Raw genomic sequence first — 14,925 nt, forward strand, 5'->3', positions numbered from 1 at the left:
CCTTTCGCTTCTTTACCCACACAGTTACGGAGGAAGGTGGTAGGGGGCTTGTTTGTGAAAAGTTTTCCTTGTCTGCCACGTTGGCAATTAAAAATAAGAAGGGTTTGCCAAACTCCCTTATCCAATATAGATAAGAACTGCACTTTTAATTTTAATGGGAAGTCGTTTAGATTCCACAGGAAATAGGATTGGATCTAGTCTATACTTCACTGTCAATTATTTTTAATCTGAAGTTTTTTCATGAATACTGTATCATTTGTTTATCAAAATGGATCTGAAAAAAACACAAGCTAAAGTGATTCTTCTTTTCTATGGGTGATAAACAATTGTTGGGGGAGATGACCACTTTTCCTTCTCATGCCTCCTCTGGTATCATCACTAGTCTTGCAGTTACTAAAAAGTGCTAAGTGTTTCAGCCCCGATTTTCTTTCTCATGTGAACCAATTAGCATACCAGTAAGAAGCAATCGTCCCTCCTCCTTTCCAGTGATGTCTAAAATTAAGCAGTTACTTGTGCATTAAAAACCCAAAATTTCCCCCAAAATGTATTTTTTTAACTTCCTTATTTGACCTCTAAGCAAAAACTCTTTTCAGCAGAAGGGCATACAGTGTATATATCTATGCAGTGTCTATAATACAGCGTTATTTACTAAGTTCATTGCTAGACGAATGTACTTATTTTATTTTTTTTATATGATGAACTATTGCACTGTTATTAATAAATCTTCGCACATTTGTACCAAATTTTAAAGTTTGTAAGTTCGCATCTGTTTATTACAAAGGGCACAGTGGATACCATAATTTCCCTTTTCACATGAGTAAATACTTTTCCTTTATGATGCATTAAAAAAATTGTTGCCCCTGTGCATTGTGTGCACAATGCCATGAAGGTACATGGGAATGTGGAGGTATGGTTTCGCACATTCTCAACCTTGGCCATGGTGTAGGTAGGTGAGCCCAAAGACATCAATGAAAAAAATTCCTGCCAGAGATAACACACCCAAACAGCAGTCAGGCACACCAACTGAACCCTCATGGAGGTTTCTAATAGTTTGTTTTTGAATTTTCGTAGTTTACAATGCATTCCTGCCATTGTTGGCTAATTGCTATGATCATGATTAGATATTAGGTAAAACTGATATAAAGGCACTCAGAAAGGAATTAATTCCTAAGCTATAGTCGTTTTCACGTTCAGAAGACACAATGGGCTCTTATGGACAATGCTTTTCTTATGGGAAAATACGAGCATGCTGTTGTGAAATTTCTGGATTTACAAATTTAGCTTAAGTAAAATCGGTACCTGCAGTTTTGCAGGAAATTTTGTAGAGAATACGATGGTGAACACAAAAAACTGGTAACTTGCTTACATATTTTTAGATAAATTAAAATTGACACTGTTTTTTTAATTGTTGTAGGTGATGGTGGTGCTCAGAATTTATCAATTCTTTAAAGCACATTTGCATTAAAAAATATTAAAATAAAGTATGTGGAGATTTTTTATATTCGTGCAGTAGAAATTGTCGTCGCTGGCCATTTTTTGTTCTGTAATTCCAAGTAAAAACTTCCAGCGACAAAGTTGTGGAGAAAATAATGGAATTATTTTTTATAACCACTCAAAGGTTCCCAGAAACCATGCATTTGGAGTTTCTTCTTAACCCGAACCGTGCGCGAATTAAGGTCTGGCCATCTTGAGCTGAAGCACCGCTCTATTCCGGCTAATCACCACCAAGTTTTCAAGTTATTTTATTTCCATTCAATAAAAATATTAACTTCATGCGGTTTGTTATAATAGAATTGCAATTACTTAAATTTAATTTACCCAGCGTCGAATAACATGGGTACCTGGGGGAAACCCTGGGGGGGTAAAGGCGGTCAGGGGCGTGATGCTGATCACATCACCCCCACTCACGACCGGATCAAGAAAGTGTGGGGCGTTACCCCCACACCCCCTATACGCCTTCATGGCGTGGTGCTATGCACAGGGGAACACTTTACCTTTTTTTAAATTTAATAATTGACAATTATTTCCAATGCTGCTGCTGTGAGCAACATTAGTGCTGTCACAAATACACCTTGTTTTTGTTTACATTACTGTCAACATTAATACTGAAATGAAGATCACCTTTCAGTTTCCAACATACACATAAATTCATAGACACCATATTAACCTTTGAACGGCTTTCCAACACGTGACAAAATATGGAGCTTGAAGATAGAAATATGACATGCCTTGCTTGAGTCATTGACGTCTTATCAGTTCAAGGGGGCCATAACTCATTTGTTTGTTTGGGTTGCAACTTGAATCTAAGCCATGTACCAGGTTCCCCTTACTTGAGTGAGAGATCTGCTTTGGGCTGTTTAGACTTTTTTCCTCTCTCGAAAAAGTGTTTTCAGTTGTGTGAGCGCTCAGTGATTTTTACTTTTTTAAGTGATTTCTGAAGTGTCATATTCATGCATTTTCTAACGGTGGAAGCGGCTCCGGCGCCTACCCAGCGTCGAATAACATGGGTACCTGGGGGAAACCCTGGGGGGTAAAGGCGGTCAGGGGCGTGATGCTGATCACATCACCCCCACTCACGACCGGATCAAGAAAGTGTGGAGCGTTACCCCCACACCCCCTATACACCTTCATGGCGTGGTGCTATGCACAGGGGAACACTTTACTTTTTTTTACATATTCGTGCATTACACTCGCGCGTGTAGTGATCGCAATGGATCATAGTAAAAATGGTAACTGTAACGTTCACAGTATAATATTAATATTAATAATTACATATAATTATCATTATACAGGGTGGCTCAATAAGTCACTTAACACCCTCAGTACAAGGCCACTGCGGCATGGAATTTGAAATTGGCGATGACCAATCGTTATCTGGCCAAGGGGGAACCACATTGACGCCACCCACACGGTCAGCGGCCATCTTGATGTCCGCCATCTTGAATTCAACTTCAGAATATTAAATGGGAAGGGGTTCTTGCGACATATCAAAATGGGCTAGAATTTCACGAGAAATGCAATGATGAAGGTTTTTTCGACGTATCTTTAACCAGTAAAAAGTTATGACTGAATTCTTGTACCAATTTGCTCCTTTTAGAGGTGTTAGAAAAATGCCTTAAAATTTGTTTAGCGCTTCGGTAATGCATCAAGATCAAAGTGACGTCTATGGAGAGATGTTCGCATGCCATTGCACATTATTTTAATCGGATACATCCATGAAGAGCTGTGCATTATGAATGGTTGTCGCGAACAATTTACAGTGTGACGCTTCCATTGAATTAAAAGTCCTTCACAGTGACAAGGCTAATGTTAATGTTCATAAGGAAGTTTATAAACAGAATATGTGACCCTTGTCATCTGATAACTAAATTTGGACAGAAACTGGTTCATAACGTTCCCATAAGTGTTCTGGTGTTCTTCTCTATTGAAAAAACTCTGTAAAAAGTACCTTCTTCCATAAGCAAGGATGAAAAAAACTGTTTATTTAACAAATCCAAGTAGCCCTAAGCATTTAAGGTTCCGTTGATGGAAAATTGACTAACCAATCGTGTTCCACACAGCATGCCACACCATTAACTTACCAACACTAACCATTCAGCTTTGATCTGTCGAAAATGGGTTATCAGATAAAAATCATCGAATATTCTGTTTATGAACTTCCTTATGAACATAAACATTAGCCTTGTCACTGTGAAGAACTTTTAATTCAATGGAAGCGTCACACTGTAAATTGTTCGCGACAACCATTCATAATGCACAGCTCTTCATGGATGTATCTGATTAAAATAATGTGCAATGGCATGCGAACGTCTCTCCCTAGACATCGCTTTGATCTCGATGTATTACCGAAGCGCTAAACAAATTTTAAGGCATTTTTCTAACACCTCGAGAAGGAGCAAATTGGTACAAGAATTCAATCATAACTTTTTACTGGTTAAAGATACGTCAAAATAACCTTCACCATTGCATTTCTCGTGAAATTCTAGCCCATTTTGATATGTCGCACGACCCCCTTCCCATTTAAAATTCTGAAGTTGAATTCAAGATGGCCACCGACCGTGTGGGTGGCGTCAATGTGGTTCCCCCTTGGCCAGATAACGATTGGTCATCGCCAATTTCAAATTCCATGCCGCAGTGGCCTTGTACTAAGGGTGTTAAGTGACTTATTGAGCCACCCTGTATATACAAAATATGTAACACCTTCATTGTGATGGAAAGTCATCATTTCCCGGCAACATGAGTTAGCGCTGGATTGGCAACACTGTGCGGTTTCTCCATAAGCGCCGTTGTGTCTTCTGAACGTGAAAACGACTTTAGAACTCGAATCTATAACCTTCTGCAGTGAGATTGTGAGTCGAGAACCCAATGATTTCAGCCACACAGTTAATAATAGTCATCTTTTTACGTTTCTGCATAACTGCAAAATAAAAATTTCTCAAATGATAGTTAATTAAAATTATGAAATAAATGATACAAACAAAACAAAAAGAAAAGCATGTTGCCACCTTCACCAATTAATAAGGGACTATCATCATGTGCTTTGCATTTATTTTTTTGTAGTAATATCACAATGACACATACAACATGGATATTCACTTAATAGAAACATCATATACAGAAAACGAACTCTCATCAACCATAAAATGAATTTTAACTCTTTCTCTCGAATGAATTGAGGTTTTTCTATATTTCTACATTTACACTTGCATTTGGAATATAAGTAGAACTGTGGTTTACATTATCATATCCAAATTTATCATTTTCCTACATATTATTGCACCTTACATAGAATTTTATTACAGTACTCCAGACCTTATACTAGCTAAATGAACTACTGACATAGTACCTCTGCACAGAGTGGAAAAAATTCTCACACAGGTTCAGTACACTATAAACAGTAAACATTCCTTGCATCACTATCAAACAGTTTATACAATTTTTAAATGAAATATTTTTTAAGGCAATTAATAGGTGCACAAGAAAATAAATGTTATTCTATTAGATGAAAAATATTAACACATATTAATAATATTCATACATTTCCATGATGAAAATAATACTTGAATCCTCACGGGCATTGGAATATCACAGTACACACTAATATTTGCAAGGCAAACACACAGATAAAAATGTATTCACATACATGAAGGCTATTACATATCAGTCTACTTAGGAATGAAACATCCAAGAATTATTTCTGTGAAATTTTCATCAGGTTATCTGATAACTAAGGTTCAGAAGTTGTTGACCTAAAAAATCTCAAAAAAGGACCTATAGAATGACCTTAAAATTATAATATGACCTAAAAATGAAATCTTGATTTTTCATAAATCACAAGACAAAAGTTGAATATTTCGATTTAAAAAATCTGTTGTTTGGGGGGTTTAAACTATCGAAGCAAAGGGGTAGAACGTAATTAAGTGCTTTTAATTTGTCTATATTTTTATTTAAGCTATACTCCGCAATGTTTTTGTGCAAGTCATTCACCTCCTTTCAGAGTGGGCCTTGCATGATACAATAGTCCCTCAGTATCTGAAAATACAGTTTTCTTTCATGTGCATCAGATTATATTTTTTTTCTGTTGTGGGCTGAATCACATTGAAAGGGGGGAAGTGGCACGAACATCGTATTTGATGCAACTTTAATGGAAATGAAATGTAGCTTGAACCACGAGACTACATGTATTCATCAGACTGTTATTTCTGTTTTACAAATATAAAGGAATAAGTAGTAAATGCAAATAAACAGTAAAGTAACCAAATTTGCCATCTGCTGTGAGGCCAGTGCCTGTACCAGTACACATCTAACTGTAGAGGATGGATGGGAACCAGCTACCAAAGTTCAAAATGAAAAGCAAGATCATTCTACTTTCGAAGCCTCTTTCTGTGAACGTCATCTGCTAACACAAGAATTAAACAACTCTGTTCGGGATTTGAAATTGGGAAAGAAACAGGCTGAACTTTTGGGATCTAGGCTGAAAGGCCGGAATCTCCTTCAGAAAGACACCAAAGTGGGCTTCTTTCGTAACGGACAGGAAGGGAGTTTGAAGAATTTCATTCCAGAGAAAATGTTAGTGTAATGTTATAATATATATGATGTGATGGATTTATTTGATCATAAATATGAAATAATATAGCGGAGACTTCACTGATTCCTCGAAAACTAGTTTGAAGGCTGTTCTCTGTCGTTAGTTTGTACAACTAACATGAAGGAAACACATGAAAATATGAAAATGCTCTTAGAAAAAATCAGTACGACAAGTAATTGTGGATCATGTGCTTCTATTTAAAAATAATTGTGTTGTTAAGGGGTTTGCAGCTCGGCTATACTAAATTTTGCTGCTTCTTGTACGAAATGAGACAGCAGGGTCAAGAATAATCATTGCAACAAGAAAGGATGGTCAAATCGTGAATCACATACACGTGGACAGTCAAAATGTTGTACATCCCTCACTAGGCCATTCTGATATGATTCTTCTTCGTCCACTTTATATCAAGTTAGGAAGGGCTTTTCAAAAACTTCGTTAAGGCGATGGGCAAAAATGGTGCTAGGTTTCATTATTTCAAGGAAACATTTCCTCCTGTTAGGATGCTAAAATCAAGGAAGACATTTTCGTGTGCTCCCAAATTAGAGCTTTGATAACGAATAAAAAAATTTGAAGGTCTGTTTAGTGAAATTGAAAGATCAGTGTGAAGTTAATTTAAAAGCATTGAGTATACATGTTTTAGGAAATCATAAAGTTCCAAACTACCGTTAGATTGTGGGTGAACTGTTACAGTCATACAAAGATATAGGGTGTAATGTGTCCCTCAAATTATATTTCTTGGAGACTCCCCTGGATTTCTTCCCTGACAATCCCAGTGCCGTCAAGTGACAAACGCGGGTGTGTTTCCACCAAGACATCTCTCTCATGGATAAGAGGTACCAGGGACAATAGAGGGCTAGAATGCTTACTGATTACTGTTGGATGCTGAAGAGGGATGCTCCAGATACAAAATACAGAAGGAAGTTGACAACTCACATTTTAGTTAAGTTGAATAGTGTCATGAATGTATGTGAAGATACACAAACATGTCACACTTAACCTGGTGTCAGAAAGAAACTGTGGGTGATGGAGAAAAACTACTTACACATTTGAATTCAGCGCAAAAAGTACTATTAGGATTGGCCATTTTCCCTCGTGTGTCAGAAAAAAACTTCAATTTTGTTCCCCAGTGTTATTAGTAAGTAGGAGAGGGGTAGCCATGAGAGTATAGCTTAGGTAGTCATCACCAGAGGCCGACACTAGATCTGGGACAGACCCGTTTACAAGAAATAATTCCTAAAATGTTATGCAACCTGCGCAACAAACTTGCTTGAGCATGTTGAGTTTTGCAGACCTTGTGTGTCTTGTTGAATACCCAGTTACCTTGTAAGCACAGAAGAGGAAGAACTCAGTCAACTTGTTGGAGCAGGCAAGGCAGCAGGAAAACCTGTTCTAAGGGCCAGGTAAGCAATGTAGGAGAAAGAGCCACTTTGCAGCTCTCTGGTCATTACCCATTCATTATAGACGTGTTCCTTTGAATATGATGGTGACACAGTTTATGGAATAGAGAGAGGCAGTCTGGAAAAATTTAGGTACTCCTGCCCGAGATTGTTACAGTGTTCTTAATTTATGTGAATAATTGTTTCTTTGGTATTCAAATTGGCCAGCACCTTCACTACAGGAGCTATGCAAGCCAGCTGACCAAGTCCACAGATTTAACTCCTTCCTCCCTAAGTTACCATACCTATTCAAGTTGATGATAATACTGAGGCAGCATTAGAAGCTCTGTTATAATTTTGTCTTAATGTTAAAATTAAAACTGACTGCCTGAACTATTCCAAGGATGATATTGTCATGGAGTAGCATGTTCTTCATTAATTTCTCCAATTTATTGCTGTAAGTGGTTTTCACTTTTTTTGTTGTAACTGCTTCAGAAAATTACTACATATTACAATTATACCTAGTCTTACCATAAACACTGTCACAAAGTTTTAAGTAAATTGATACAAAATGCTGAGAGATATTGTAATATCCTAATAACATTACTGAAATGGATGCATGACAAATCAAAATCACAAATCATTATTCAAAATGGCCACCCTTAGCACGCACACATTCTGTAAGTCTTTGTGGCCACGCATCAATTGGATTACGCAACACATCGACTGGAAAATGAGCAACTGCCTTCAAAAGAGACCACTTTAAACTTTCAATATTGGTGTCTCTTCTTGCAAGCCATCTCCTGAAGCTTGGACCACAATTTGTATTCCAAAGGGTATAGGTCCGGACTTGCAGAAGGCCAATCCGAAGTGGAAATGAAGTCTGGAACATTTGCCTCCAGCCACTGCTGTGTTGTTCGGGCCTCATATGCTGGGGCTGAATCCTGCTGGAAGCTCCAGTTCTGACCATGGAAGAGAGTGATGTTGAGATTCTTGACTAGTCTCTCAAGCACTGTCTGCTGGTACACTTTGGCTGATGTTTTGACCCCTTTTTCACAGAAATGGAGCGTGCCCTCATAGCAAATGTTCCAGACTTCATTCCCACTTCAGATTGGCCTTCTGCAAGTCCGGACCTATATCCTTTGGACTACAAATTGTGGTCCAAGCTTCAGGAGATGGCTTGCAAGAAGAGACATCCCAATATTGAAAGTTTAAAGCGGTTGGTCTCTTCTGAAGGCAGTTCCTGATTTTCCAGTCGATGTGTTGCGTAATTCAATTGATGCGTGGCCACAAAGTCTTACGGAATGTGTGCGTGCTAAGGATGGCCATTTTAAATATTGGTTTGTGATTTTGATTTGTCATGCATCCATTTCAGTAATGTTATTAGGATATTAAAATATCTCTCAGCATTTTGTGTCAATTTACTTAAAACTTTGTGACAGTATTTATGGTAAGACTAGGTATACACTATATTGTGAAAGGAGGTTCTCTTGAACTGAATGTTACATGAGTCAATTTCAAGGCAAGAAGTCAAATCTAATATTCATGAAAAAGGGAATTATCAGGTCATCAGAAGAGTACTTGATGGAAGAAAGCAAGTGTGATAACGAGAGAGAGAAAACAGCTGAACTGTTATTTGTAAGTAATGGTATTGTATGAGGGGAAATCAAATGAAAACTGAACACCCACCATAAAACACATTCCTCGCAAAAGTTGGCAACACTGTTGTTACATATCTATACTGCCATCTGTAGGGTAGGAGAAATGCATAGTGAAAATGCACAGGTCCAAACAGTTGCTTCGTCATTGCTCAGGAGGTGAGCGTAGTGAAAAGTGTGTTCGTCCAGCATTGGAAATGGAGGCAAGCAAAGAAGAGCAGAGAGGTGTGGTTCGTTTCTTGGTGGCTGAGGGTGCTGGAACACGTGAAATTCATCGCCGCGTGTCTGCAGTGTATGGCGAACACTGCATGTCCCTGACAAGTGTGCACGAGTGACAGAAGAGATTCCGCGAAGGACGCACATCACTGCAAGACGATCTGCACCCAGGACAGGCCCATCAAGCCATTACACCTGATGTGATGGCGAGGATCGATGGTCTGATCCGGGAAGAACGACAAATCACAGAGGAAGAAATTCGTGCATTAGTCATGGCTCTGTGCATGCCATTATCAAAGATCACCTGCAGTTCCAAAAAAAATTGCGTGCAGTGGGTTCCGCATCAACTGACGGAGGGACAAAAGATTGACAGAATGACTGCATGTATGAGTCATTTGCAACTGTACCACGAGGAAGAGTATGCATTTCTGTCATGTATCGTCACAGGGGACGAAACGTGGTGCCACCATTTTGAGCCCGAGAGCAAACGGCAAAGCCAAAAATGGAAATACGTCGATTCTCCCCTGCCAAAGAAATCCAAGGCTGTCCATACGAGTTCCGGTAAGCTCATGCTGAGCTGCTTCTCCGACTGCAAGGGCCCTCTGCTTGTCTACTTCCTAGAGCGTGGAGCCATAATCAATGCGACGAACCATAAAGTAAAAACGCCCTGGAATGCTGTCGGACGGAATCATCCTTTTGCATGATAATGCCCCCATACTGCCAATCTGGTGAGGGATAAGCTTCAGACATTTGGCTGGGAAACGCTTCAACATCCTCCGTACAGCCCCTATATTTCTACTTGTGACTTCCACTTTTTTGGTGACCTGAAGAAAGACATTCGTGGACGTCGGTTTCATTCGGACGAGGAAGTGCAACAGTGGGTGAGGTTGTGGATCCATCAGGGACCTACCTCTTTCTACAAGACTGGAATTGATTGTCTCGTCTGCCAGTGAGATAAATGTCTTAACACTTGTGGCAATTACTTTTGAATAAAACAAACTCCATTGTCACTTTGTAGCGGGTGTTCGGTTTTCATTTGCCCCTCATAATTACTGACCAGCTTATATAACACATGAGAGAGATGCTTTAAAAACAAGTGAAAAATTTCATCCATTAAAAAAATGAATGTGCAGAAGTTCAGTAAGTAGCAATTGAAAAAAAATAATTCTTGCGCAATTTGAAATTTACTTTGTACAGCATTTATCTTCTACTAATGAACAAGCATCATCTGCTATTTAAAAAGTATATCTTTGTGATCTTAAAACAACACATATATACTACACTCATGCCTGTTGTAAAATACATATATACTCATCTCCCACACATATGTAATGTATTCTTACACTTATGTAACAATGCATTACTAAATATCACAGACATAATTGACATCTTGAAGTTCTCAACAAAAATGAAACACAGTGGAAAAAGTAAATATTAGAGTGCTGCAGGGAGTTGATTTCGCTTGAGCGCATAATAGTTCACACAGATGATGCTAGATAGCATTCGGAACTGACGGGTCTTCTTCACTCAAGCAAATAATGCTTGACCAGGCAACACGAGCAGTATACACTCGAATCCCAGTAGTTCACGTATAACCTTAATTTGTCTGTGGTAGTGGGACCTCAAATATGAAGTGCACAGCTGCACAATGCAGAGGGTGTATACTAAATTTGACGAAAAATAATAAATTTTCCAGTAGCAACTTGTTCAACAAATTCCACACTTAAGGGGTTAAGTAAACATAGTTATCATCTCCATGGTATAACATGTAGTTTAGTCCATCTTGCCAATACACAGTGATAAACGAAATAGATGGTTGTGGGCTGAAACTGCCTACGTGGATATTTTATGTGTTTCTACTTTTATTGTCACATAAAAATTATGTTTAAATGTATGTTATTACTGTATTTTATTATTTCACAGGATACAATTATCCTGGTAAATTTCTCGTAAGGAACAGACGGATTTCATCAAATTTACAGGAGAAATTACTTACCGAATGCAGTTTCTTTCTACTTCTGGAAGTTCGGGGAAATGTTTTCTCGCATTGTTCATTGAATTTTGCCGGTAAATCATCTATTTTTCAATATAAATGTGTGACCGATGCACGAAAGTTCTTGCATCCATTTACTTCCAGGTGGATTGTAGCCTGTGTGTGATGACGTAATCCTGGTCAGTGTTTCCAAACATGTGTTTTTGTAACTGAAGAAGGTACGTTTCCGCAAATGGTTTGTGGGGTTATGTGTCAATGGTTCGTAGGGCTATGTCAATGGTTCATGGGGCTATGCAAGAATGGTGTGTGGGGCTACGCATATTTTTTTTCGAAACCAATTTTTAACTATTGTAACCTATACGTGACCCTACCTAACCTAACCTTACCGGAAATGGTTCGTGGGGCTATGTATGAATGGTTCATGGGGCTATGCATCAATGGTTTGTGGGGCTATGTATGAATGGTTCATGGGGCTATGCATCAATGGTTTGTGGGGCTACGTAGGTATTTTTGGGTGCAGTGGGGATGGAAACACTGCATGCCGAGTACGGTAGTGAAACTGTGACCGCCATTTAGCATGTTACCGAAGGCAAAAAGAAACGAAGAAAACTTACTCGATATGTCGCAAATAGAGCTTATTTCCATGAAGTAAGCGAAATGCCACCTTCAGCAATGTTTCTCAATGCAGAAAACGTAAGTACGAATATTCAAATTAAATGAACTAGCAAATTTCAGCTGTCTGTCCCTTACGAGAAATTTACCATTATCCTTTTCCGTAGTGCACTGTCATTAGATATTATGAATAGTTGGGCAGGTCTGTCAGCACGTGGTTCCATTTTATGTTTCGATTTGTAGATATTGCATACTCATATATCATATTTGGGTCTTAATTAGTAATGTACAGACTTATTATTTAGAATTTTAATTGCTTGGAGTAGTTTCCTCCCATGTATGGGTTTTAAGTTGGCAGTGCTGCTTATTAGGCTTTGTAATACGGGATGGCCTCACGGATGGCAATAATATCTTCCAATCATTCCACTACAAATGGGGTAATCTCGAGGGTGAGAGACTAACTACTACGAGCGAGCGAAAATGTTCCCATGCACAACTCTAGTAAACATGTTAATTTCTTTTTGTAACAATTTTCTTATTACCCATTCGATCTCCAGTCAACGCCTCTCACTCGTTTATTTCATCATTTTTAACATTCGTACTTACCGATTCTGCATTGCAAAAGATTGTTTAAGGTTCGTGCCCCACGAACCATTCCCACATAGCCCCACAAACCATTCACGGTACGGTTAGGTTAGGTTAGGCAAACAGTTAAAATTTGGGGTCGTAGTAATATCAGGAATGTATATTTCGTTTTCTCATATTCTTGCAAAACAACAGCGTGGTTGGAAACACTGACAGGAGGTTACGTCATCGAACATACGCAACATCCGGAACACGTAGAGGAATCAAGTAAAAGCAACGTCATTTGTGCATCGGAGATGTATTTCTCTTCAAAAATACATGAATTCCCGGTCCAATAGATTCAACGATGAAATAAAATACGTCCACGAACTTTGAAAATGCTACAGAACCTCATTTTCGTAAGTAGTTTCTTCTGTAAAAATGAAGAAATCCGTTGACCAGAAATCGAACAGTTACCTTTTGTTTAGATTAGTTTTTAGTTTTTCATATGATCTGGCATGTTTCCTCCATAATATTCTGTATTATTTTATCTACTTTTGTTGCAATTTCTCTCCTGTGTTTATTGATTCCCCTTCATTGTTTTTGCTATATACGCTGGCAAATAAGGTACTCTGCATGCTGTTTTTCTACAACATACAAAATAGAACTTATGTTCCCTGACAGTGGAACGTAAGGAAATCTTATTTAAACATACTATACTGTGAAAAAGCATTGTAATATATGGAATTTTGATTATTCAATTCCAAAAGAAAATAGCACAAAACATTTTCTTCATACTTGCCAGTATATGCCTTGTATGCATATAATATAGTTTAATGCCAAAATGTCAAGAATTGCAGCAATTACATAACATAAGAAACTGGATCACAAAGTAAATAAACATGTAAATGTGTTAAAAATTAATAGCAGTAAACGCAACATAACTTACACTATGTACATAAACAAATCAAAGGAATCAAATATGCATAAAATACAAAAAGCATTATTCTATAAATAACATGAATTAAAGCAACAATCTGTATGAAAATTACATCATTTAAGAGTTTGTATTTGTGTATTTCTTTAGACAAAAGTCATCAACACAATTTATTATATGACTTCTTGAAACTTGCAAGTGACCTTTTTGCTATACTGAAACATGTACTTTTCAATAAACTTCAAGTAATCTCTACTACCTGCTTAGTGCTGATGATGTTGAAGCTACCTGTTCAGTAAGACGTTTCTCTGTTGAAAGAAAAGTACAATAAAATTAGGCTATACTCATTAAAAAGTATGTTAACTGATGAACAGCACAAATTAAAATTTTATTAAGAAAAGTAAACAGTGATATTAACCATGTGCCTATAGTTCAATTGAAACATATTTAAAACTTGTACAAATATGATCTAACAAATTAAATCAAATCATACTGTTTCATTTTCCAAAAATTAGATAAAGTAGAATTTTAAGATGGAAAATACAGGATGGTGCAGAGAAACGGCAAAATTTCAATTGACGTAAAATGTACGAATAATCACAGAAAAAAATACATTTAATGATGGATATGCATGTACATAATATGCCATTAACTATGACATTTACATGTCACTTTACTTCTTAAAGATTACATCAGAAAGATGTGTTCCATTTCGGCGTACACATTCTGAAAGTCTGCTGTGGAAACTCTGGAATGCCTGCTGTATCATGTCTCGAGGAATATCAGTGATTTCTGCTGCAATCTTCTGTTTCAGTTCAGCAATGGTTGCAGGATGTGTGCTGTACACTTTACTTTTGAGATGTCCCCACAGAAAGAAATCGCAAAACACAGATCAGGGGATCTCGGAGGTCATGAAATGTCACCGTTAAGTGAAATGATCCGCCTTCCAAACAATTTGCAAATCGCCTCCATCGATTGTCGAGCCGTATGTGACATGGCTCAGTCCTGCTGAAACCACATGTTGTCGGTGTCAAGATGTGCATCATGCAACTTCGGTGCAAAGAATGTTTCAAGCATAGCAACATATTGATCTGATGTCACTGTTGTTGGAATGCCTTCCTCAGTTTCAAAAAAATAAGGGCCGAAAACACCATGACTTGACACTGCACACCATACTATGTGCTATGTAATGGACGCTCGTGAAGCTGATAAGGCTTTCCTGTGACCAGTAATGGAAATTGTGTTTGTTAACATAGCCACTAAGGTGGAAATGGGCTTCGTCAGACATCCACAAATTGTTAAGGAAATTGGCATCCTCGTTAACCTTAGCCAACACCAATTCGCAAAACTTCTTACCCAACACAGGGTCTTCAGGATGTAATTGCTGCACAATCTGTAACTTATAGGGGTGGAACTTCATTTCATGCAGTATTCCTTGTACGCTTCTTCGACTACACTGTAGGTCTGATGCATGTTGTCGA

The 14,925-nt window shown here is 38.0% G+C and overlaps 1 protein-coding gene across 1 annotated transcript in view; it reads right to left on the bottom strand.

Moving 5' to 3' along the window:
* Nucleotides 1-8,810: 8,810 nt before the first annotated feature.
* The window catches only part of LOC146002593 (osteopetrosis-associated transmembrane protein 1), a 43,254-nt gene continuing 37,139 nt past the window's right edge, over nt 8,811-14,925 (bottom strand). The window contains exon 6 of the mRNA XM_083140539.1: nt 8,811-13,752. Within this exon, the coding sequence (XP_082996665.1) occupies nt 13,700-13,752 (53 nt within the window). The 3' untranslated portion in view covers nt 8,811-13,699. The remainder of the gene's footprint in view (nt 13,753-14,925) is intronic.

This window comes from Lepisma saccharinum, chromosome 18 (genome assembly GCF_977018435.1).
Source record: "Lepisma saccharinum chromosome 18, izLepSacc3.1, whole genome shotgun sequence".
NCBI lineage: Eukaryota > Metazoa > Arthropoda > Insecta > Zygentoma > Lepismatidae > Lepisma > Lepisma saccharinum.